Source organism: Brachycentrus maculatus, unplaced genomic scaffold (assembly GCF_059751285.1).
Source record: "Brachycentrus maculatus isolate JH-2025_06_01 unplaced genomic scaffold, ASM5975128v1 h1tg000156l, whole genome shotgun sequence".
Taxonomy (NCBI): Eukaryota; Metazoa; Arthropoda; class Insecta; order Trichoptera; family Brachycentridae; genus Brachycentrus; species Brachycentrus maculatus.
Genome location: NW_028280909.1, coordinates 263379 through 291272, shown reverse-complemented (window position 1 = coordinate 291272; position 27894 = coordinate 263379). Strand labels below are relative to the sequence as shown.

The window sequence follows — 27894 nt, the reverse complement described above, 5'->3', positions numbered from 1 at the left end:
ATAATTACTTTGTTTAATAAAGTATATGTGACAGTACCCATATGAATTGCATTTAATTTATTTTTAGCAAGAAAAAAGAGCAAACTTGAGTGCTATGCAATTTGAATAAATTTTGTTATTAAACATTTATAACGTATACTTTATATGCTTTGTTTCATAAATAATTATCCTCAAAGCTCTTTATTTATAAGTTAAACTTGCTTGCAAGTAGAATGGTAAAAGTAGAAAAAAGATACGAAAATTATGACACAAATACCTGAAAATAAAAATAAAATAAATTAATTTTATGATTTGCCGGAATCTAACCCGAAAACTAGTTTTATGGTAATTTTTGTACCCAAATACTTCTTAGCACCGTTCTCCTCAAATTATAATCACAGCGAATATTTTCAATCCATTCGTTTCTGAAATGCTCACCATAAATGAAGTTATGTTTTTATATTCTAAACTCCCAGATAACTAACCCTATAAAAAAAATAGAATGGTTAGATTCATTCGATATAAGTAGGTACTGGTTGGCATGATTAATAAATTTAACATCCTACCCAGTGTTATTAATATCCCACATATCCTCTCAGATGATCCCTGCATTACCGACACGAGTTGGCAATACAGATTCCTGTATTATCAAATCGTGTTGTACTTCCATATTGGTATTTGTATACGTTTTATCTCTTGTGAAACGTCACTTGAGGTAAATAAATAGTGATGAAACTGACAATGAATTTTTTTGCAATTTCCGTTGGTAACTAACTAACTGTAAAAAAACAATACCCTTTCTCCACGATGATTACAGAGTTCGATGTGCCGTACTTTAATTCATTAATTTGATCGGGTCCTGCGGAGAATGCGACCGCATCGATTATTTGTGAAAGGATCGACTGTCATGTAAGGTTTTCATATATTTATGACAATGGATAACACAACACTCGTGCAACAAGCCTCTAATTACTTCATTGATATCGTAGGTGAGTAATTTTATCAAATTTTACAATGACATTTTGAAATAAGCTAAATGTTTAGATAAGTAAATGTCGCCTCTTTCCCTTCTATTTTTTGTCATGAGAACAGTGGGTCGATTACGTACCATAGCTAACGATTTATCTCGTAGTTTAGTTAACTTTGACTACTTTTATTCGTTAAAAAACTAATATTCATTCCTTTTTTTCGCTAACTTTAATATTCTGACAATATTTATCTCTAAAAACTAACTAACCAACCATCATGCCGCTTCTCAGCAGGGGTAGGCAGAGAGAACCGAACGCCACGCCACTCTGTCTCATACATACCCGACGATTATTACGACTCCTGACCCGGCCGCTTTCAAGTATTTGACATACCTGATTGTGCCAGGTTTTCCTCGGTCTTCCTCTGCTTCTTTTTCCAACTACATTCGCCTTATAAATTTGTTTGACCGTTCTTTCCTCACTCATACGTTCCACATGTCCAAACCATCTCAACACACCTTTCTTAATTTTATCGATAATACTTATCTCAGCCTTGCATTCTTTCCTTATTTCATCATTCGAACATCTATCAAACATCGTTTTGCCACACATTCGTCTGAGGGATTGCATTTTGACTGCATTCAGTCTGTTTTCACCCTTCTTTTACCATCTCCATGCTTCGCTTCCATACATAAGGGTTGGAACCAGAACTCCATTGTGTACTGCCAGTTTAGCTTCCGCTGATAGATTTTTATTTGCTAAAACTGATTTCAGTGCACCATTCACTCTGTTCCCAGCATTCACTCTCCTTTCTATGTCATTATCAATCTTTCCATCCCTAGAAAACATACTACCCAAATATATGAAATCATCTACCTGTTCCAAAATCTCCCCATTTACCAATATTTCACACTCAGATCTACATTCATCTCTTTCAAAAACCATGATCTTGGATTTGCTAACATTCATCAATAAATCACTTTCCTTGCACACATTATACACTTTTGTCACCAACGTGGCATATTTATCTATAACCGGTTTCATAATCCCAAAGTTTTCAAAAAATAAACGCTAGAAGTAGAGGTGTTCCTAGTATATCAGTCACAGGCACAAATACTATGATACGTCAAGAGGTCATTATATCATATATATGGAAGTGAAACATGGAGTTGGCAAAAGAAGGATGAAAGTAAACTGAATGCAGTCGAAATGCCATCTCTCAGAAGAATGTGCGACAGAGCGATGTATGATAGATGTTCGAATAGTGAAATAAGAAAGGAATGCAAAGCTGAGACAAGCATTTTCAATAAAAATTAAGAAAGGTGTGTTGAGATGGTTTGGGCATGTAGAACGAATGAGTTAGGACAGAACAGTAAAACAAATTTATGAGGTGAATGTAATTAGAAAAAAGAGCAGAGGAAGACCGAGAAAAACTTGGCACGATCAGGTATGCCAAATTCTTGAAAGTGGTCAGGGTAGGAGTCGAAACAATCGGCGGGTATGTATTAGGAGATTCATGAAGGTAGGTGAGGTGAAGAATGTTTGCAAGGACAGAGTAGTGTGGCATTCTATTCTCTCTGCCTACACCTGTGAGGAAGCGGCGTGATGGTTAGTAAGTTAGTTAGTTAAATAATTTAGCGTACCGCGGCGGCGCATAGTACGAAATACATGGTGTGGAACTTTGGATAAAATAATACGTCAATCTTTGGCCTTATGACATCTGTTGAAATATCTGACTAATAATTTGTAACATCACAAGGATAAATAAAACAACAGATCCCTGATTTTTCTTGAGGTCAATAATTAGTCCGCGCCATAATCATGCCCTATATCTGTCTCACTCTCGACGCTACACATCGCCAGTGGGTAAGAGTGACACACGATGCGTGCTTTCTTTATTTATGTTACGATCTTATTTGTTTATATTAGGATATATTTCAAGAATAATGTGACAGGAGTGTATTATAGAGTACCAAAAAGGCACAATGAATCCCATTGAACGTTTTTGTTTAGGAAAATAAATTGTTTCTTAAAAGTATTTGAAAACTTTATAAAATATTTTGTGAGAACTTCAACAGATGGCAAAGTATGTTCCGTTTTTGACAGATTGTCAATATGAGTTAAAACTGATGAGTAATACGTCATCAAAAGTACTTACGAGATATCTCGTCTCTGGCAATACGGGCACTCCGCCATTTGCCGAGATATCTCGTCTGTGGCAACCATCGGGTTAACTAAATACATGATAAAAGTAATCATTTAAAAAACGGCGAAATACCGCCGCCACGCACGTTCATCTCTCAGGAACAAAGTTAACGCAGTTAAAAGGTTAAGTATGCTTTTAAGCGTTTCCAGCGAACAATGTATTAACACATTGTTGTCAGGCGGTTTTTTTCATCAACCGCGACCCTAATTATACTCTGCCAGTCTGCCGCCCGACCCTCAGTATACTATTCACAAGTAACTTCAAACCCAACTTTGATCTGTACAATGTTTTTTGATATTATTTTTTGACATCTCATCAAAGGTGAAGAAGAATATGGAAGTCTGGGCATTTACGGGGCTGACGACCGTCATAGGCTGGTTTAAATGATCACTCTACACACATGACAACATTCATTCACGAATTCTACCCATTATTGACAACCACACTTCTCAAATTCTTGAAAGTTCTACGTATATGAACCAGTTTGAAACATTGTTCTTGAATCACTAGAACTTCACTAGAGACATCTATTGGTGAGATGAAAAGAAGCTTTTTGTTGAGCAGAAACTCTTTTATTAGTATGTGAGGTCCGAATAAAAATATCAAAAAGCAAAATGACTCCAATAATTGAAAATAATCCAAATTTGTGAACAAGTATTTGGACACATTTAAAATGTTTTTGGTGTCTCGCGCTCTACCAAAAATAATCAAATAAAACGCTAGTAAGCGTCTCCCGCTCTACCAACAGTATGTAAAAGACGCTTTTAAGCATTTCCCACAAACAATATGTTAAAAGCATATTTGTTTTTTCCTGATTCATCGTAAAATTTGGCTTATTGTAATAATAATTTATTAAAAAATGACTACTAGTTCTTTGTATCAATAGTCTGTTATTGCAGTTTTGCAGATTTTAATTTTTTTTGCATAATAAATTGACCTGAACAGGGTCGTGTACTTTGCACCAAATGCCGGTCAAATATATTACCATTTTATTTGTTCAAAATATTTTTTCATAATTATACGTATATTGATGCAGCTCTCACCCAACCTTATTCATACATCTACTTGTTGTGTGCTGGTTAAATGCTGGTTATCGCTGGTTAAATGCTAAAGTGCCACAACGCAAAAATAAAATTGAACTCTTTATTCCAAAAATGGTATCTAAATCATCAACATTTTCATATTCTTTTTCTTTTTTTCTTAAAAAAGAGAAATATTTGTGTTTTTTTTTATTATTTTCAAAAATACTTCAATCTCATACTATTTCTGTGAGCCTAAGTAGCTCATTATTAGAAATAGGTATCAAATTGTGGAAGAATTTGTTTGAACCGAGAAACTCTGACTCAAGAGTCCGCGACACTAACCACGGGACCACAGCTCGAAACAAAAGACACCCATGATTCTGGCGTTAGAAATTGACATTTAAAACCCTGAAATCATGGGTGTCTTTTTCGTATATGAAAATGTTGACAATTTAGATACCATTTTTGGAATAAAGAGTTTAATTTAGTGTCGGCTCGTGGTCCCGTGGTTAGTGTCGCGGAGAGAGTCAGAGTTTCTCGGTTCGAACCCACTCTACCACAATAATAAAAACACAAATATTTCTCGTACTAAAAAAATAAATAATATTAAAAAAATAAATTATTTTTTGCATTGTGGCCCTTTGGCATTTAACCAGCAATATGCTCATATATATATATATATATATATATATATATATATATATATATATATATATATATATATATATAATTATTTAATAATACCCAATGAAAAAGACTAATTATCACACAACGCCTCGCATTCGTGAGATAAACCATCATGTCAATACTTTATCAATTTGATGCAGTTCCCTTGCTTCCATAAGGGTCACAACCCTCAGTAATTAGGACTAAGACGAAGAAGAAGAATGCAACATAGGGTTCAGATAACATTTAAAGAGAGACTTTTTTTCCATAGAATTAGATATTTTTTATCTAGTTTTTTGTTGTTGTTGCAGTGCATACTTGCACGTTTCCATTGATTTTTCTCCTTTCGTCTTGTATCTGTGTTTTCGGACGTTTAATCTTTGTTTCATAATATATATTAAAATATAAAATGATTGTGGGTTTATCTTTTCAAGTGACCCTCTTAATGATAGTGCGTATAGTCCGTTCGCTTGATACATGAAAAAAATATTATTTTATTTATCAGTACATATATATTGTATGTATATATATATATATATATATATATATATATATATATATATATATATATATATATATATATATATATATATATATATATATATATATATATATATATATATATATATATATATATATATATATATATATATATATATATATATATATATATATATATATATATATATATATATATATATATATATATATATATATATATATATATATATATATATATACATATATATATATATATATATATATAACGTGGTAATATTTTTCTTTTGTATATTGGGTGTAAATAATATGTAAAGTGGGTGTATAATAATAAAATAAACAATGTGTTGCTTTGTAATTAAAGAAACGACAATAAAAGTTTATTCTTAATTAATCTTTATAATAATTTTTATATCTATCTATCTATCTATCTATCTATCTGATTCTGACAGTTAATAATATTATCGGAAGTCTTTTGTTTTATTCTGAGCGACGCATGCGGCATCTGGTGGTAGAACTGTTTTATGTAGGTACTTTTTGTAAGTACTTAATAAAATGTATAGGTAGGTACCTAGTTATTTTATTACACATATATATATATATATATATATATATATATATATATATATATATATATATATATATATATATATATATATATAAATATATATATATTTTTTATATCTTTTTTTAGTTACCTTATATTACACTAATATAAACTATTATTTACACTTAATTTACATCATGTATATATTTACATCTACTTACAGTAAACAAAACATTCATTTTAAAATTCTTTTAGACTCTTTTCATTCTTCATACATTCAGGCATCTCATCATACATTTTCAAACCCTTATACATTAAACAATTTTGTGACTCGGTTTTTCGACACAATTATTATTATTATTATTTTTTTTTAATAACTAGAATTTATACATTACAAGATACAATAACAATTTACAATAGAAATAGGTTGTACAATAAAATAATCACAAATATTTAGCCTGGATTCTAATTAAGTCTGTTGTCATGGACTCTTGGGTCAGAATTTCTCGGTTCGAATCCATCTTAAAATATATTAGGTGCTAGTAATACGCAATGCGCAACCAAACATCCCTCAATCGTGTATATACCCGCATAGTCTGGCAAGCGGCATTCTAGATTCGTCTCTTCTTCTTCTGCTTGGTGTAAGCCTTGTGGCCGGTTTTTAATAGGGTTTAGCCCTCACTCACATGTGTGAGTGAGGGCTAAACCCTACATACTTGATGTGGTTTTTTAATTAGGTAATTCAAAGGCACTATAATATTTATTTAATATTACTCTGGACTTGTCCCTGAAGCGCAGGAGTGATCATCTTGCCTTCATATAATTAACAATCAAGATAACATTGTGTCAATACGATGCAGTGCCCTTTGCACCATTGGGTGCGGATAAGGGTTAGAAGAAGAAGAAAGATATTTTTAAAAAATTGAATGCAGTCGACCTTACAACGTCAGATGTGACGCAATTACTTGTTGAAATTCTCGAGTGCGCGAACCTTGCGTTCTGTTTTAGGTTGCCAGCAGACGCGCGTTTTTACCTCGTTTTTATTTTTCGGAATTCCGAATGCATTTTTTTTAAGTATTCGTCATCGGATTTTAATTCAATCCCCAATCTTCTTCCTGGCTCCATCCCAACTTATCGTCTTTGTAGACTGTTGAGGTCAACTCTCTTCGTCCTCAGGTTGTAGGTCATTCTGTAACGGACAACGTCACCTAGGCCATTCTTTCGAATCATGTTATCTTTCTGCAGCATCCATGAATTCTTTGGTCTTCCTCTAGACGTCTTTCGAGGAAGATCCACTGCGATCGCCTTGTTCACAATATGAACAGGTTCTCTGCGTCCTATGTGCCCATACCATCTCAATTGCCTTTCCTCTACCTTACTATTTATGCCTGTTGCACCCAGGCATCCACGAATGCGTGAACTCTTTACCATATATTGTTTACAACATTTTGAATCTGTCCAAATACTCGTTTACAAATAATCTGTTCAATAAAAGTTTTCCTCAAACCAACATAGATGGCTGTTGTGAACTCGTATGTACTGTGTCATGAGATTGATCAATATATCTAGGAGTTAAAAAGAGCCAAAGATTTGAGTAGTGTGGTTGTCAATCATGGGTAGAATTGGTGAATGTTGCACGTGTGTAAAGCGACCGCTTAAACAGCTTATTACAGCCCTGTAAATATTCAGACTTTCATTTTCTTCTTCATCTTTGTTGAGATTTCAAAAAATATCTTTATTTTGTCTCTAAGGGACACTTCAGCTGACCACATAAGCATTCGCATTTCAGCAGTTTCTAGTTGCCTAGGGTAGGTTTTTTTCACTCTAATATTTATTCAATATTTCCTTAGACTGGTACCTGAAGCGGAGGGCTGATAACCTTTCCTTCACGTGTTTACGATCAAGATAACCCTGCGTTTGTATGATGCAGTGCCCTATGCACCATTGGGGTGTGAATAAGGGTTTGACGAAGAAGAAGAGTAGGTGTTATATTGTACACCGTTCAACATTCGGGGACATAATTCAATTGCCAAAGTTTGGTCATATTTCACTGGACGGACTATATTGTATTGACAATATTGTTTAATGATTCGTTGTCGAAAAACACCTAAGTATTGAATGTTTTCGTATGTACTCGCTGCACTCGGCTAGGAGGAGGGTCCCAGTAACATCGTCAGCAAAACAAAATTTCCAATAACTACAAAATACAATAAAATAAAACACAAGCAATTCTCGGAATTTCCATGCTCCTTTTCAAATTGCACCGTCGCGTTTTTTACCCCGAAAAGTGCATTTTTTTACTTGTCGTCACATCGTCTTGAGCAGTGTTTGTGTTTTTGTAATAAAATTCTGGTAATTTATGTAAAAATGAGTGATATTCGATCAAGTTTCTGTTTAGATTGGAGCAGACTAGCTTTCGGCACATTTTTGTTCTATTCTTCACTATTCTATCGTAAGTTTGTACATATATTTTTCTTCTTTCTCGTATTTTCAACCTCTCGACTTTCCTCTCTCTTAATACGATCTCTCAGTGCGGCAAAACCATGTATCACTCACTCCTTTCAACGTCATATATTTTAAAAAAAACTTGATTTTTCAGGAGATCGTTTTTAAAGTTTAAGAATATAATGAAATGTATTGAAAATAAATACTAAGCCACTTATTGAACTTTTTACTGTGCAACAGATCTTCTTAGGTAAAACCTGAAGGTTTTTTCTCCGTTTGAAAAATATTTAGTGTATTAAAAATATTAAAAAAATAAACAATACCTTTTCTTCAAAATGCAAAAATAAAAATGCACCTACCTGCCCTGTAGCGGGTAAATATTAAGTTAAATATAAGTATGCCGCTTTTGCTGGGATATAGTACATTTTCTGGCCACTCCGAAAACATGCACAACTGAAAATTAACGATTTTTGATAAATGACGTTGTTGAAAGGAATGAGCAGTTTGATAAATATTCAAATGGTGTTTTGGTGTGTTATAAATATATATTTTTTACAACGTTTTGAGTGTGTCCAAATACTTGTTCACAAATCTGGATTATCTCCAATTATAGGAGTTATTTTTCATATTATTTTTTGACATTCTAACATAAATATAGAAGTTATAAATCTCGCGTATACTGTGTTTTGAGTTTAGTATATATATATCTAGAAGTTTCAAGAATTTGAGTAGTGTGATTGTCGATCGTGGGTAGAATTGGTGAATGTTACACGTGTGATCATTTGAACCAGTCTATGACGGTCGTAAGCCCCGTAAATGCCCAGACTTCAATATATTTTTAAAAAATTTTAATTAATGTTTTACATAGTAAATACCACTATTTCTTCAAATCTACTGTGACAATATTCTTGTTTTATCTATGTTGAGATGTAAAAAAATGAAATATATTTTTTGCTTTTAATTTCAAAATACCATCCTCCTTTCCAATCCTTTTTCTTAAAAGTATTTTAAGAAAATGATTTGAAAAACACAAAGACGCATCTATTGTTGTATTTTTTTTAAACCACTTATTGAGTTTTATTTCATTACACACGACTAGTTTCGAAAACTACATTAAAAAAACACAAAGACACATCTATTATTGTATTTTTTTTAAACCACTTATTTAGTTTTATTTCATTACACACGACTAGTTTCGAAAACTACAGCTGTTTTCATCGACAGGTTATCACGAAAACTAGTATATTTAGATTAATTTAGCAAAAAATGCGTTGAGAAAATATTATAATTTCATAGTGGATATAAGCTGAAATTCAACCAGAATTTTTTCACTAAAAGATAAAATAATCTATTATGACACTGATAAATTTGATTTTAAAACTTAAGTATTAGTTCCGCTGTCTGGGAGAAAGTTATGTTAAATAATGATAAAAAATAATTAATTTAAAAAAAAAACTTAAAGAAATTATAAAAAATTAAAAGATAATAAATAAAAATAGAATCACGACAGACAAAACAATTTTTGTTGGGTAATATATCCACACAAACACGGTAATATATCCAAAATTAAACACGGTTATTAGATTGAATTCTACTTGAATTGCTGGGATATAGTACATTTTCTGGGCATTCCGAAAACATGCACAACTGAAAATTGACATTTTTAGATTTATGACGTTCTTGAAAGGAGTGAGTGATATGTATGTGTATATTTGTGTACACACATATTATTATTTATTATTTAATATTTATAAGTATATATTGTATGCATATGTATATATATATATATATATATATATATATATATATATATATATATATATATATATATATATATATATATATATATATTTATATATGTATTAATATATATATATATATATATATATATATATATATATATATATATATATATATATATATATATATATATATATATATATATGTATATACGCACCTCTCTCGCGTTAAATCTCTCTCATTCTTCATTTTTTGAGAAGTTTCACCTCTATCACGTGCACGGTTCTGCACGCCAATTTTTTTATTGTTTTTATATCGTTACAAATTAAAGTTATTTTTTACAATGTTGTTTTATTGGTATGACGTTGGAACGACGAAATTATCTCCAATCTGTCTCTATTCTATTCGAATGTGCGCGCTAATCAGACGGTACTAAGCGATAAATACAATTTATTGTTATTTTTTTAAATAGTTTTTATTATTATTTATAACGTATGTGTTTTTAATATCGCTCACTCCTTTCAACAACGTCAAATTTTTCAAGAGATCGTTTTAAATGTTTAAAAATATAATACAATGTATTAAAAATAAATATCAAGCCACTTATTGAACTTTTTACTGTGCTATAGATCTTTTTAGGTAAAACCTGAAGGTTTTTTCTCCATTTGAAAAATATTTAGTGTATTTAAAAAAATAATTAAACAATACCTTTTCTTGAAAATGCAAAAACAACACTTTCTGCCCTGTAGTGGGTAAATATTAAGTTAAAAATATGCCGCTTTTGCTGGGATATAGTACATTTTCTGGGCATTCCGAAAACATACAAAACTGGAAATTGTCGATTTTTTATATATGACGTTGTTATGGTTAGTTAGTTAGTTAGTTAGAAAAAATGTTTATATTTCGTTATGATTTCGTTTACAGTTGATTACGTGGACATCGACTACTCGCTATGGCTCTCCTGGCTGCTGATGCCTCTTCTCGTCACCTTCCTGCTACCGTTCATCATCGTCCTCCTCTTCTACATCAGCGCCATCATATTTCACATCTACAAACTGTACAGGTAGGAATAAGTTTCATCATTTTAACTAACTAACTAACCATCACGCCGCTTCCCCGCAGGGGTAGGTAGAGAGAATAGAGCGCCACACCACTCTGTCCTTGCAAACATTCTTCCCCTCTTCCACGTTCATGCATCTCCTCATACATACCCGCCGATGATTTGGCATACCTGATCGTGCCATGTTTTTCTCGGTCTTCCTCTGCTTCTTTTCCCACTAACATTCGCCTCATAAATTTGTTTTACCGTTCTTTCGTCACTCATTCGTTCCACATGTCCAAACCATCTCAACACACCTTTCTTAATTTTATCGATAATGCTTATCTCAGCTTTGCATTCCATCCTTATTTCACTATTCGCACATCTATCATACATCGTTCATTATTTTACTTTTTTAAAATTTATTTATTTAATATAGTTACATTTTTAAGTACAACATAATACAATTTCTAAACATTTATACATATCGCTCACTCCTTTCAAGAACGTCATAAATCAAAAATCGTGAATTTTGAGTTGGGCATGTTTTCGGAATGCCCAGAAAATGTGCTATATCCCAGCAAAAGAGGCATATTTTAAACTTAATATTTACCCGCTACAGGGCAGAAAATGTTGTTTTTCAAGATCTGTTGCACAGTAAAAAGTTCAATAAGTAGCTTGATATTTATTTTTAATACATTGTATTATATTTTAAAACTTTAAAAACATTCTCCTGAAAAATCAAGTTCTTTGATTTATGACGTTCTTGAAAGGAGTGAGCGTTATATAAAATTCATTTAATTTATTTCAAAATCTTCAATTTTTTATGTCTGCAGGAAGGTTGTTGAAATACTTAATTCCCAAATATTTAATGTTCTGTTGGATTTGTTTGGTATTGCATATAGGTATTGTAAAGTAGGAGGTATTGTCCGCCTCGTGTAATGGTCAGCATGCTCGGCTACCGTTCTGGAGGTCCCGGGTTCGATTCCCAGTGGGGTTTAATAAATATAAGTGATTTTTTCACTCTAATATTTATTCAATATTACCCTGGACTGGCACCTGAAGCGGAGGGCTGATCACCTTTCTTTTGTGTATTAATGATTAAGATAACACTGCGTTTATATGAAGCAGTGCCCTATGCACCATTGGGGTGCGGTAAGAGATTTATTATATTATTAAAGTCATGTTTTGGTATTGCATTTTGGTATTCTTGTTCTTTGTACTATTTTTATTGAGTTCGTGATATTGCTGTTTTAAATGAGATATTTTAAATAAAATAATCAATATATATATAATAAGTAGCCGTAGAATTAATTTAATTATTATCGATAACATGAACGTAATAATTATTACCGCTATCGGGGAAACTTCGACCCTGAACTTGACTTCCAATGATAACATCGCACGACCACTGGATAATATGTCAGTGCACATAATAGGGTCCTATAAGAGATATTATTTATTGACATCTCATCAAAGATGAAGAAGAATATGGAGTCCGGGCATTTACGGGGCTGACGACCGTCATAGGCTGAAAATTGACGATTTTTGATTTATGACGTTTTTGAAAGGAGTGAGTAATATGTTTCAAGAAGTAAAAAGTATGATAAGAGATACATTTTATCTCAACATAGATGAAGAAGAATACATATGTCTGGGTATTTACAGGTATTACGACCGTCATAGGCTGGTTTAAGTGATCACTTTACACACGTGTAACAATCACCAATTCTACCCATTATTGACAACCACGCTACTCAAATTCTTGGAAGCTCTATATGTATGATCCAATTCACAAACATTGTTCTTGAATCACTAGAACTTCACTAGAGACATCTATTGGTGAGATGAAAATAAGCTTTTTATTGAGCAGAAAAGAGAAATCTTGGATGACGTTTTATATGTAGTTTTTGTTATTTTAACTCTAGATAACCTAACTATATTTGTAGATACATAGTAACTAAACATTCGTCAGGCGGACTACGCAATTAAAAACGTGAAAATTATCAAAAATCATTTAATAAAAATAGTATATATAATTTAATAATAATTGTCCGCCCCCGTAGTGTAATGGTCAGCACGCTCGGCTACCGTTCTGCAGGTCCCGGGTTCGATTCCCAGGGGGGGTCAAATAAATATGAGTGATTTTTTCACTGTAATATTTATTCAATATTAACCCGGACTGGTACCTGAAGCGGAGGGCTGATCACCTTTCCTTCATGTTTAAACGATCAAGACAACACTGCGTTTATATGAAGCAGTGCCTTATGCACCATTGGGGTGCGTATAAGGGTTTTATTATTATTATTAAAAATAGTAACTGGTTACATGGCACTTAAGTTTGATTTATTAGGAATGAATGTAAGAGACATATGACAATAAATCAGTATTCCGTAAACAAAGGCGGGTGCGGGGTGCAGGGAATTCAGTGCGCTTTACTTAATCCTAGAAGGACGTCGTCGCGTGGACGAATGTTTGGTTATCGAGGATTAATGCTGTTCTGTATGTCTCCATAGTGCAGTGGTTAGCGCGCTTGGCTACCGTGCTGGGGGTCTTGGTTTCGATTCCTAGGGAGGAGGGGGGGGGGTCATGTAATATATCCAACATAGATGGCTGTTGGGAACTCATGTGTACTATACCACTAAGCTTATAACAATGTATCACATAGTTTGTAACAATGTACCACTTAGTTTATAACAATATACCATAAAGTTTTTAACAGTATACTACAAAGTTTATAAACATATACCACAGAGTTTATCACAATGTACCATAGAGTGCTTAAAAATATACCACAGGTGTTTATAACAATATACCACTAAGTTTATAACAATGTACCACTAAGTTTATAACAATGTACCACTTAGTTTATAACAATATACCATAAAGTTTTTAACAGTATTCTCCAAAGTTTATAAAAATATGCCACATAGCATTAGCATTAACGGTATATCTCAGGGTTTATAACAACATAATACAAGATATCTGACAAAAACATTAAAATAATACAATGATATGATGATTCAATGATAATAAAAAAAAAGTTTTACTTAGTAAATACCACTATTTCTTAAAATCTACTGTGACACGTGATTCAATGCATGCCGCATAATTTTCACCGTAGAGTGATTAAATATGATGAGGAATGTTACGGTGTTTGAAAATGATGCAGAATGCATCGAAACACATGTCACAGTAGATTTTAAGAAATAGTGGTATTTACTTAGTAAATCTTAAAATAAAAAATAGATAGATTTTACCACAAAGTGACTGCCGAATCGATTAATGAGATAATAAAAATAATAAACGGAGAAGAATAATTTTTATAAATAATTTATTTAAAAATAAAGAAAAAAATTATGAGTGGTTGTATACTAATATTACTAACATTTTTGTTATATAAATATTAAAGTAAAAAAAATACACTTATTATTACAGGTTTTTTTCTCTTTTTATTTTCAGCTATAGAGTTTCAGCGTATTATTGGTTATCTTATAAATCCCTGACCTTTGTGTTGACACGCGGAATTAATTTCGCCTTAAATGCAAAATAATATCATGTAATATGCTGAAAAATACATAATTTCAGCGTACAGTAAATATGTACAATCCGATACAACGGACCTCGGACAAAAATCCAATTGAATGTAAAAAAACTAGGATCGTCCTGATAATATTTTTCATTCATTCAAATCCTTATCCGCACCCCAATGGTGCATAGGGCACTGCATCATATAAACGTAGTGCTATCTTGATCGTTAACACATGAAGGAAACGTGATCAGCCCTCCGCTTCAGGTAGCAGTCCAGGGTAATATTGAATAAATATTAGAGTGAAAAAATCACTTATACTTATTTGACCCCCCCTGGGAATCGAACCCGGGACCTTCAGAACGGTAGCCGAGCGTGCTGACCATTGCACTACGGAGGCGGATATATTTTTGGTACTTTTAATTATAATATATTGTGAAATGCAAAAGAATCATAAAACTGTAAAAAAAAAAAAATTGTTAGGTCATCCATGACTAAAGTGACCATACGTCCCGTTTTGAACGGGACCGTCCCGTTTTTAGATAGCCTGTCCCGTTGTCCCCAAATATAGTTTCGGGACGTCGAAATGTCCCATTTTCAAATAAAAAGTAACACACGGGAACAATTTTTTTTCAAAAGTGCAAAAAATCGACGATAGTATGTAGTATAGCCGTTTCATATAACTTTCCTGAGCAAATTCTAGCTTGATTTCGGTGCATATGGCTACAGCAGGTGGCTGGTGAGTCATGTGTAAAGTGACCATACGACCCGTTTTGAACGGGACCGTCCCGTTTTCAGATAGCCTGAACAACATAATTTTCTCATATGTATATTATTTATTCATCTTATTTTCTTTATCAACATTTCTTTTCCTTTTATTAATACATAAAAACTATGAAAAAATATGTGTTTTCTTGAATATACATACTTTTAAGTAAAAATTGGTAGATGTCCCGTTTTGGGGACAAAAATAAATGGTCACGTTATCCATGTCCCGTGAATGACGAGTGACTGACAAATAGTGTAGGAGACAAGTTGATAAGACGAAATTGATTAGTTTTGTTTATAGCATGGTATCTTTCTCCAGGGGACGCTATCAGTTTCTTATAAGCCCTTGGTGCATACCATGATTACCGTGACCCCTAACGTCCAGACAAGGGTTAGAGATAGATTTGATAACGATTTTGGAGTAGGTTCAAATCTAACCTATAGTGGAAACCGGTTATAATAGGTCTTTTCAATAACTATTTCGAGTAGGTACAAGTTTAAAGTACACTAGGAACCGGTTATAACGGGTTTTTTAAACTAGGCAAGGAAATTAGAAATCGATTCGATAACTATTTCGAGTAGGTCTGAGTTTAAAGTACAGTAGAAGATGGTTATAACGCGTCTTCTGCAGGTTTTTACCTTCAAATTTTACGTTTTACAATTCAAACAAGACATTTAATAAATCGAATTGGATGTTTTACAAACCGAATTAGACGTTTAAAATATCACAATGGATGTTTAACAAATCGAATTGGACGTTTAATAAATCAAATTGGATGCCTTATAAATCAAATTAAACGTTTAACAAATCAACGTTTGACAAATCAAATATAACGTTTAACAAATCAAATAGAACATTTGACAAATCAAATAAAACATTTGAAAAAATTAATTAGAATTTTTAACAAATCAAATAGAACATTTAACAACTCAAATAGAATGTTCAACAAATCATATAGAATGTTTAACAAATCAAAAAGGACGTTGACGAAAATCAAATTTGGACGCCTATCAAATCAAATACGAAGTTATATTGTGTTTACTAAAAACAAAAATTGAATCGCGAAAATAAAGAACTAAACAAGTAGTGCCAGAAATGGTGGGTTTTTAGTCGCGGTAAAAAAAAACTAAACGGTTTGTGCCAAAAATGGTGGGTTTTGTCGCGGTAATAAAGAACTAACGAAGTTGTGCCAAAAATGGTGGGTTTTTGTCGCAATAATAAAAAACTAAACAAGTTGTGCCAAAAATGGTGGGTTTTTTGTCGCAATAATAAAAAACTCAACAATTTTTGCCAACAATGCTGGGTTTTTTGTCGCAATAATAAAAAACTAAACAAGGCAAAAATGATGGGATTTTGGCACACCTTGTTTAGTTCTTTATAATCGCGACAAAAAAACCCTTCCATTTTTGGCACAAATTGTCGAGTTTATCATATTATAAGATCCAAAAAACAATGGCTTTCACGTGAATGTAGAGTGTGTTCAATTCAATATTCCTTTCAAGTGTTAATACCCTACTAGCCTATCAGGTATTTAAATACTATAATAATTGCTGGCAGAAGCAAAATTTTCCCTAATGTTTACGTAATCTAAGAAAACAATTAAATTACAAATTGAAGCAATAGTGCATTGAACTGGATAATATGCTAATGACCACAGATATGTTTGCTTAATTTTTAAGTAAATTATATTATCTAGGGCAAGCCATAGTAAGGCAGATGATAAGCATAGTTTTAAACAGGTGTTTGAAACTAAAAAGTGGTTTTAAACTGTTTAAAACCACTTTTTATATTGTAGGTGTCTCAATTTGAGAAAAAACATCTATCGTTTTTTTTTTAAATTTATAAAAAAAGATGGAGGTCTGAGCTACTAGGGGCTTCAGTCTGGCATTTGGCTGGTTGAAGTGATCACTTTATACACTTGTGTTACGTTCACCATTCTGTCCATTATTGAATATCCATATCGTATAAATTTTTCCTCCTTAATCCTTTTCATATGTTTTTTTTTGGTAGGTCAAGGGATCTTGCATCTCTTATGTCACTGCGACCATATTAGGTCTATTGTGACCTCCTTTTGTATCACAGCTCACTCCCAAGACCTACGTGTGTCATATAACTCACGACCTGTCTTGTTGTATGTAAATAAATATTTTATTTATTGTTTCGGCATTAACTTTGTGGTAAGACATGTTACAATGATTAAGGAAACACTTGTTTTTATACCACTTGAGTTTTTATTAAAGACTACTAGTTTCGGAAGCTAAACTTCCATTGTCAGGTCTGAATAATAACTAAAATATAAAATTGTTCTATAAATATCTCCCCTTGACTAACCCCCTCCCCCTAACTTTCCCCTCTCCTTATTTATAGAACAATTTTATATTTTAGTTATTATTCAGACTTGACGATGGAAGTTTAGCTTCCGAAACTAGTAGTCTTAAATAATACTCAATTGGTATAAAAACAAGTGTTTCCATAATAAAAATAATAATAATAAAACCCTTATCCGCACCCCAATGGTGCATAGGGCACTGCGTCATATAAACGCAGTGTTATCTTGATCGTTTACACATGAAGGAAAGGTGATCAGCCCTCCGCTTCAGGTACCAGTCCAGGGTAATATTGAATAAATATGACAGTGAATAAATCACTTATATTTATTTTACCCCCCTTGGGAATCGAACCCGGGACCTCCAGAACGGTAGCCGAGCGTGCTGACCATTACACTACAGAGGCGGACAAAAAATTTCCTTAATTAATGTAAATAAATCATGATTTGTTCCTTGTTCCAGACAAGACCTCGTGGGTGGGAACACCACAGATTGGAGAGAAAGAGGTACTAAAGTCGTTGCGGCTCTATGGGACGCCCACGGATGGCTTTGGCACGGTAATATACACATTAATAAATCCCTAAACTCCCTTCCACGTTGGTGTCCTTATTAACCTTTTAAACGCGTTAACTTTGTTCCTAAGAGACGCTCGTGCGCGGCTGTATTTCGCCGTTTTTTAAATGATTACTTTTATCATATATTTAGTTATGAAACGATTTATTTTCCTAAACAAAAACGTTCAATGGGATTCATTGTGCCTTTTTGGTACTCTATAATACACGTGTGTGTCACATTATTCTTGAAATATATCGTAATATAAACAAATTAGATCGTAACATAAATAAATCAAAGCACGCGTCGTGTGTCACTCTTACCCACTGGCGATGCGTAGCGTCGAGAGTGAGACAGATATAGGGCATGATTATGGCGCGGACTAATTACCGACCGCAAGAAAAATCAGGGATCTGTTGTTTTATTTATCCTTGTGATGTTACAAATTATTAGTCAGATTTTTCAACAGATGTCATAAGGCCGAGGATTGACGTATTATTTTATCCAAAGTTCCACACCATGAAAAAATCCCTCCAAGTTGAACTGAGGTTCGAAACTTGGAGCAAAGTGAAAACACAAACGCTTATGTCAGCCGCGTATGGGGCATGTCTTGTTAAAACACATACGCTAATGCGAGCCGCGTGGATCCGGTTAATGAGGGTACCGATCATATTCTCTCCTTGTTCCCAACACATTGTGTGTAGTACAGGTCAAATCTCGGTATTACGAACTCCACGGGACCAAAAAAATATTTTGCCATAGTGAAAATCCGTTACACCGGATGTATAGGATATGACACATTTTAAATTTATTTTATTGCTATATTATAACCACTCTTATTAGAAAATTAAAATTAGTTATTACTGCTACATTTATGTATTAATTTTAAATCAAACACAGATTTTTTGAGTCTACTAAGTTGTATTTTATTAACAAAAACACATAAAAAATTATACTGTGACAATTGTTTCGCCTTGTTAGGGCATTATCAAACGAATGTGAAGATCAAACAGACTACGGTACTTATGTAGCTATACAATTCTAAGTGACAGTTTTAACACGTGCAGCAATAATTTACGGGAAACAACAGTAGCTAATGGCGGATGTAGGTATGTACCCTTATATTTACTTTCTGGGAAAGGAAGAATTTATTGACATGGCAACTGTCACTTAGAATTGTATAGGTACATAAGGACCGTAGTCCATTTGATCTTCACATTCGTTTGATAATGCCCTAACAAGGCGAAACAATTGTCACAATATAATTTTTTATGTGTTTTTGTTAATAAAATACAACTTAGTAGACTCAAAAAATCTGTGTTTGATTTAAAATTAATACATAAATTAAAATGGAGTTCTACAAATTAAACGCCAAATCAATAAATAAATTAATTACTGTTACACTACACCCGATCTTCCGGCCAGTGATCAATACAATATAGGTACCTACCAAGCGCGGTCCGTCCATACATGCTGTGGATGCTGATGGATCTCTCGCATTTTAGGGTAAAAAGATTTAAACTTCTATCCTTAAACAGCAATACTGCAATTTAAATATTTTGATATTTCTACGGCGACCTTATTGTGTTTTACAAAAACAGCAGTACAAAATCATACAAATATTATGATTATAAAAGAACATGCAAATATTTATTTATTTATTTGAACTTTTTGTACAATATGTGTGTACATTGGCGGGCTTATTGCTATAAAGCAATATCTTCCAATCAACCAGTGTGAACCAACAGACTAGTGTGAACGATCTAGGCTTGTACCTTTTGATGTCTGTTAGAAATTAGTGGGGAGAAAATGCTTGAACAGGTTAAGACAAGGATAAGAAAAAAGAAAAACAATGAAACATAAGAGAGCATAATTACAAATTAAGAATTTAAACAGGGTAACATGAATAGAAAAACAAAATGACGATAGAGTAAGGAAGGCATGGGAAAAGGGAATCAGGTAGAAAGTTTAAGGAAGAGAGGAGGGGTCAGGGGAGGAGGAGATGGACAGTTAGGGTTCTAAGGTAAGATAATGATGTTTCAGGCGTTTTTTGAAGGTTAAAATAGAAGGTGCATTTTTTACGTGTAGAGGTAGTTCATTCCAGAGTCTAGCCGCTTGGACAGTAAAGGAATTACTGGGGAATGCTGTGTTGTGGCAAGGAATGGAGAGTGTTCTCTCTTGGGAAGAGCGAAGCGATAGACCATGATCAGAAAGGTAAACGAAGTTTTCTACAAGATAAATTGGTGCACTGGGGTCGTGAAGAATGTTATATAGTAGGGCGAGAGATTGTGAATTTATGCCTTGTTTAAAATGAAGCCATTTTAATTCAGTGCGACAGGGTGAAACATGGTCATATTTCCTTAAGCTAAAAATAAAGCGAATACCATGATTCTGAAGACGCTCCAGACGATTAATAAGTTCCGTGCTAGCTTCAAGGTAACATATATTAGCATAACACAGGGAAGATAGGAGGACAGATTGTGACAGATTTATTTTATTTATTTTAAATATCGTCCCGTCTCAGCGTACGCGCAGCGAGCGACACGATACAAAGATCACGGGCGAGTCTAAATACACATACATTCTCAAATACTGTGAAACGCGTAAAAAGCACATAAACTAGCAATACTGGATGCGATTTGTAAACCGCGTGCACAATGTCAGAACCATGCGCACTGAGACCCGCAAGCCAACATCCATATCAACTGTATACGATATTAATGACAGCATCCGACGTACAAAAAACGTCTTGAATACTAATGTGTATAATGAACAGAATCACATACTCTATTGGATTGTTCTTAGTGCGCGCGTTGCTTTGACAGTTTACTTTTGAGCTTGAAGACTGAAGTTAAACTGTTACTAAATATTATTAACCTGCGATTTACTTAATTTGAATAAATAAAAATTAATCGATGATATTTAATAGTAAAAAAAACCCTTATCCGCACCGCAATGATGCATAGGGCACTGCGTGATATAAACGCAGTGTTATCTTGATCGTTTACACATGAAGGAAAGATGATCAGCCCTCCGCTTCAGGTACCAGTCCAGGGTAATATTGAATAAATATTAGAGTGAAAAAATCACTTATATTTATTTGACCCCCCTGGGAATCGAATCCGGGACCTCCAGAACGGTAGCCGAGCGTGCTGACCATTACACTACGGAGGCGGACAAAAATACGATGATATTTTGTATCTGTAATTATTGAGTGTCCCCATAATTTAGCAAAGGTCTAAAATTATAATTAAGGTGTACTAGAATTGCAAACAGACACTCTGAATGTCGATATTTGGCTCTGTGGCTAATAAGTTTGCCGACCACTGTATTGAAACCCTCCCGTGACCTATCTAACATGATGTCCAGGATAGACAGTGTGGATTCATGACAGCCTGTGTTCCAGGGTACGAGATATCGGGGCTGGAGAGTATCCCCACATCGCCCGTGCTGTTCATCTTCTACCACGGAGCGCTCCCGGTGGACATGTACTATTTCCTCTCCAAGGTGTACCTGTATAAGAACAAGCTCATCCATACCGTGGCCGACAGACTGCTCTTCAAGATTCCCGGTGAGTTTCTAGTTCTTTAACTCTCCTTATCATTCATCGTTCACTCAATTAAAGCTTTCCCTGTTGCAACATAGATGGCGGTAGTGAACCCACATGAACTGTGTCATGAGATCGATCAATATCTAGGAGTTCTAAAAATTTGAGTAGTGTGGTTGTCAATCACAAATAGAATGGGTGAATATTTCATGAGGGTAAAGTGATCACTTATCCTGTAAACGCCCAGACTTCCATGTTCTTCTTTATCTATGTTGAGATGTCAAAAATGTAAAAAAGATACAAAATACTTCTTTTAAGTGGTATTACACAAAGTGATATTACCATACCATAAAGTCAACAATGCTTTTCATCGTAACCCTTATCCGCACCCAGTGGTGCATAGGGCACTGCATCGAATTGACGCAGTGTTATCTTGATCATTACTTACATGAAGGCAAGGGGATCACTCTTGCGTTTCAGGAACCAGTCCAGGGTAATATTAAATAAATATTGCAGTGTAAAATCACTAATATTTGTTTTCGCCCCCTCTCGGGAATCAAACCCGGGACCTCCAGCACGGTAGCTAAACACGCTGACCATGGCAATGCTTTTAATATACAAAATATTCTACTTATTTATTTATACATTTTTGTTTAAATTTCACTTGGATGGAAAAATTGTAGCTAATGAGGGCCAATACTTATACGTTTTAGATATCTCAGCATAGATGAAGAATAACATGGAAGTCTGGGTAAGTGATTACAGGGATTTTTTTGTTTTTTATAATATATTTTGCCCAATCTCGTATATTCCGGAGCCAGGAGATCGCCTTCTGCCCACACCTCGTCGACCCTCCATTAGGTGTCTCTCCTCTAAGCGCACGTTCCAGATAGGACACCTTCCGGACTTTAACATGAATCAGCTAATGTAATATACTTCTCTCTCCCTGTGCAGGATGGTCCATCTTCCTGGAGAGTCTGCACGTGATCCCGGGCACGGTGCAGCAGTGCGTGGGCGTGCTGCGCGAGGGCAACCAGCTGGCCATCGCTCCGGGCGGCGTGTACGAGGCGCAGTTCGGCAGCGAGCACTACCGCTTGCTCTGGAAGAAGAGGAACGGCTTCGCCAAGGTGGCCCTCGAAGCCAAAGTGGTGAGTGCTTTACTCCATTCTACCCGGGACTGAGTCCACGGAGATGGATCTGGGAGAGAGCTACAAGTTCTGAGGTTCTGGCGTATGTATCTCTACATGAGAGAGTACGGCTATTATCCTCGGCTCTACCCGACCAAGTTTCTCTAGGGCATGCTTGGCTACAATAGTTTAGAGACTACGTGGAATATTGTGGATGAGTATCATCGTTGAACAGCAAACTAGACAAAAATATCGAAATCCTTTAGTACACAACCATGACAAACAATTTACACACAATGAAGGTTTGATAGTCCCAAGAATTAACAGTAAATATGGGAGTTGAACACTGCAATATATCGTTCCGAACATTTTTAATTTGTTGCCTACGGATGTTAGAGGTCAAAATAAAATATGAAACAAAGGCAAAATAAAGGAATGGGATCAAGAGTTAATTTTATGAAAATTGAAAAATGTTTATATTCTTAATTTTTTTCTCTTTTTTTGTGTGTATATTAGGTTAAAATGGTTAAAAACAATAAAAAATGTATTTAAAAATAGCTCCATCCACAAGACACACAAGATGGCTTGGTGGGTCTCTGCAAAAAATAATGTTCTAAATATGTAAAAATTGTGATTTAAATAAATGTATAGTAAAAGGATTGATTGACGTGTATTTGATTACGCATTTTTATCGATTGTTGCGCGGTATGGTCGATAATCCTGAAATTATCCAAAAGTTTAAATGTATGTAAAGCTTAAATTAACCCGTACTTAAAGTTACCCTCTTAAAAACAGGTCACGAGGCCTACACCAAGAAGAGAAAGAAGCAAGTTAGTGATAGCCGAATCGATTAATGAGATATTCCTTTCCCGCAGCCGATAATTCCGGTGTTCACGATGAACCTCCGGGAGGCATTCCGGACAGTGAACCTGCTCCGCCGCCTGTTCCTGTGGATCTACAGCGTGACGCGCGTGCCCCTGGCCCCCGTGTACGGGGGCTTCCCCGTCAAGCTGCTCACACACCTCGGGGACCCCATCCCGTACGACGCCAGCCTTACCCCAGACCAGCTGCATCAGAAGGTGATTTTTTTTTGTTGTTTTTAGATGAGAATTGCATTTGTTAACCTGTAAGCTGCGCATCGCATCTATTGTCGTTTTTTATAGAAGTACCGTTGACTGCGCATCGCATACATAGTAATTTTACAACTTTCAACAATCAACACCTTTGGATAATTTTTGCACTTAAATTTAGTTTATGGATGAATTAGTTCTCTTTGATTTAATAATAAACCCCCTATCCGCACCCCAACGGTGCATAGGGCACTGTGTCGTATAAACGCAGTGTTATCTTGATCGTTAACACATGAAGGAAAGGTGATCAGCCATCCGCTTCAGGTACCAGTACATGGTAATATTGAATAAATATTTCAGTGAAAAAATCACTTATGTTTATTTGACCCCCCTGGGAATTGAACCCGGGACCTCCAGAACGGTAGCCGAGCGTGCTGACCATTACACTACGGGGGTGGACGAAGATTTAGTGTCGTAAAATATCAAAAATAAGTTGACACTAAAGGTTTAATTTAGTGTCAACTTTATTGTGAATACCGGTCATCTCGTGTTCGGTGCATGCTCTTTTGAAAACCCGGTGTGTGTTATTGTGCGGGAGCCAGAATAGGATATTTAATGAAATGCGTACTTACAGTTTGTTTATTGATATAAATTCTTACACTTTGATTACGATTTGATATTAACTTATTATAATTTATCTAATTGATTATTGAACTTTGAATCAAATATGAAGCTAAAATATACGTCCTTTAACAAGCAAGCGATGGCAGGCGATTCTCGCTGGCGCGCTCCGGTTGGCCGCTTTTGTTGAATCCGCTCGGGTTGCCAACTTGGTAGTAGCAGTAGTTCAGTGTTGCCAACTTGGTAGTAGTAGTAGCTACCCGCCTACACTCTCAGTATCGTATAGTCTATTCAATCGGTTTAGGCGATTTTTTGTTTTTTATCGTGCGATGCTTCGAAAACCGGGAGTATTTGTTTTTGTTATAACTGTTTTCGTCATAAATATGTCACAGATTGGTATACAAATATTATTTTAGATTTTTTGGGTTATACAGTAGTCTCGGTTACCCTCCGAGTTATCCGACCTACGTGGGCGATGCCTCTTCCCTTTACCCGACTGCACGCATTATATTCGCGCGCCAGGTGAAAGTCCCCAGTCTTCAGATCTTTTACTTCTGAGGCGTCTGCGCGATTTGGCGGCCGGAAAACGACATACAGCGCGTAAACAAAAGACAATCACGGACTTTTTTTTAACCAAGCTTAAGCATAGTTTCGTATTTCACTGCATTGTATGTGAGTATGTACCTAATGTAAAACATGTTCTATTACTTTGCCGTAAGTGCGTTATAGCTCGTTACATTCAGTTATGTTACATGTACATATTTGAAAAGTTTTCCATGTGCAAATAAAATTAACACATTTTCAATGTCGTTTTTATCATTTTCCGTGTTATCTGAATCTGACCTTGTCGCGGCCGGTTAAGGTCGGAGACATTATTAAACACGGTTATTAGATTGAATTCTACTTTTATTAACACATATATCGTAGTCATACAGGAGAAAGTGACCAAGTGCATTTTTTACAAAAACGTGATCATTGACTATTTGATATCTTACTAGCTTAATATTGCCCTGAAAAAGATCCCAAAGGATTTTAAACTTGGAAGCATAATATATTGACTTGTTAAAAATGACTAACTGCATTGATGTTTATTTTTGTGCCAAGCAAAAGTGACTTAAATGGCCCTCCTGAACATAACGTTTTGGTAGTTGGTCACTGTCTCCTGTAAGAGTACGATATATATGAACCAATTTCGAAACTTTGTTGTTGAATCGCTAGAACTTCACTAGAGACAACTATTGGTGAGATGAAAAGAAGCTTTTTACTGAGCAGAAACTCTTTTATTATCTACTTCTTCCTGGCTACATCCCGACTTATTGTCTTTGTAGACTGCTGGGGTCAGCTCTTCTCGTCCTCAGGTTGTAGGTCCTTCTGTCCTGGACAACGTCACCTAGGCCATGTCTTAAATGGCTTAAATGGCCCTCCTGAACATTTTACGTTTTGTTAGTTGGTCACTTTCTCCAGTACGACTACGATATGTATGATAATATGTGACGGGTTTCGTTTTATTAATACATTATGCTCATTGATGGGAGGAAACCACGTTGCACTCTTTTTTTATAGCACTATGTGAATTTTTTTATCACAGGTTGTTAAAGCGATGGAAGCCGTCATCGAACGCCATCAGCGGATACCCGGCAGCATCACCCGAGGGCTCGGGGAGAGGATATACCGAGTTCCCAAGACCAAGCGACTCCCCACAGCCGCAGAGCAGGCCCCCACCGCACCAACCGACTTCCAGGACAAGGTCAAGGAGCAGGAGGCCGTCAAATCTGACCTGGAGAAGAAGCTAACCGACCTGGAAACCAAACTCCTGGCCTTGGACTCGGACCTGATGATGGGCGAGGTCACCAAACACCGGAACAATGTAAAAGCTGTAGTCGATTCGAAGACTAAAGATGAAACGCCACTCACAAACGGAAATACGTTGAAAACAATCAAAGATAAAGACAGTTAAGGAAATGTAGATTTTCAAATTAATTTCTCAACCTTTTGGCTACCAGGACTTTCGGGATTACCATGCAAGAAATACCGCAATTTAAACATGAATAATTCAAACGTAAAATTAATAAATTACCTAACGTCCAAGTGACTCTGAAATCTAGCTACGGCTTCTGCAACACCACTTATCATGACTCTACTCAGGCTTCAACTTTTTAAGTTTCATAGCCTATGCCTACTCGTGAGTGGATTTACTGTTTATGTTTAAAGTTACTACAATTTCATGTAATTCATGAGTGAAAATTCTAGACAAAAACACTCGCTCGTAAAATCTTCTTCTTCCTTTTATAGATCCTCAGGATCTGTGTGCCTCTGCCTGTCGCTCTTGGGATGTTGACTGCCAGCTATGTCTCTACCTTTTTGTAGGTCTGCCTCCTTCAGGGTTTCCTTGAAGGGCGATACGTGGAAGTCTGTCTTCTGACATTCTGTTTATATGCTCATTCCAGTATCGCCTTCGTTGTCGTCCCCACCTCACGATATCTTCCATCTTACGCACGTCATATCATTGTTTTTTACACGGTCTCGCAATGTGTTTCCGGTTATAGATCGGAGAGTTTTCATCTCAGAGATTCCAAGTCGAGATTTTGTTCTAGAAGTATCTGATCTTGCCTCAATTCCATAAGTGGCCATTGGCTGTTGGTCAACGTAAAATGTGTTGGATAATTTATGAACACTGTGCCATTGTTCAATCTTCGAAAATATCTCTTGAAGTGTGAAACTAAATGTATGCAACGTTATAAAAAATCGACTAACAACTAAATGCTTAGTGTCCACCTCCTTTTTATGTCGTGCCCATAATACTAAAAATCAATTGAGTTGCTGACTTAATTGATGACATCTGGTATTGAAAGGAATAGAGTAGGGGTGCGTGTAATTAACAAATAAAAAATATTATGATTTTTTTAATTTATGATATATATATATGTATACAGTAAACCCCCATAACATTGAGATACCGCGTTATCGGAGGAAACTTTATAAGCAGTTTATATCTTTAATTGAATTTTTACATTTCAACCAGCGGAAATGGCTGAAATGGGTCATTATTAAATTAAAATACAATTTAAAAACATTTACCCCGTGTAACGTTCCCTCAGATAACGCGGTACTCAACAGTTATCTCAACGTTATAAGGGGGTTTATTGTATCATATTTGTATCAATTTATTGCATATTGTTGATAATCCCTGATGCGTGATTATATACTTTATTTCTCTCGCTTCTTTTTAAATATTCTTGTAG

General features: G+C 34.8%; 1 protein-coding gene across 2 annotated transcripts; it reads left to right on the top strand.

Moving 5' to 3' along the window:
* The first annotated feature begins 623 nt into the window (after positions 1-623).
* LOC148308609 (DGAT1/2-independent enzyme synthesizing storage lipids) lies at positions 624-27894 on the top strand. 2 transcript variants are annotated; one of them, XM_088261461.1, is made up of 7 exons: positions 624-968; positions 10996-11134; positions 18198-18292; positions 21694-21858; positions 22789-22982; positions 23837-24040; positions 26241-27894. In XM_088261461.1, the coding sequence occupies exons 1-7, from the start codon at positions 908-910 to the stop codon at positions 26607-26609; spliced, it is 1227 nt and encodes a 408-aa protein (XP_088117587.1). In that variant the 5' UTR covers positions 624-907; the 3' UTR covers positions 26610-27894. The 2 variants fall into 2 exon arrangements, with proteins under 2 accessions (XP_088117587.1, XP_088117586.1); XM_088261460.1 differs by lacking the exon at positions 624-968 and adding an exon at positions 8026-8338 and having other exon boundaries at positions 26241-27874.

What these genes read in the sequence shown, in the direction of transcription:
- LOC148308609 (XM_088261460.1), top strand. Translation starts at nt 8,254, where the DNA reads ATGAGTGATATTCGATCAAGTTTCTGTTTAGATTGGAGCAGACTAGCT. An exon ending in CCACGGATGGCTTTGGCACG is followed by an intron (nt 18,293 to 21,693) that starts GTAATATACACA and finishes CCTGTGTTCCAG; the next exon opens with GGTACGAGATATCGGGGCTG. An exon ending in ACTGCTCTTCAAGATTCCCG is followed by an intron (nt 21,859 to 22,788) that starts GTGAGTTTCTAG and finishes CTCCCTGTGCAG; the next exon opens with GATGGTCCATCTTCCTGGAG.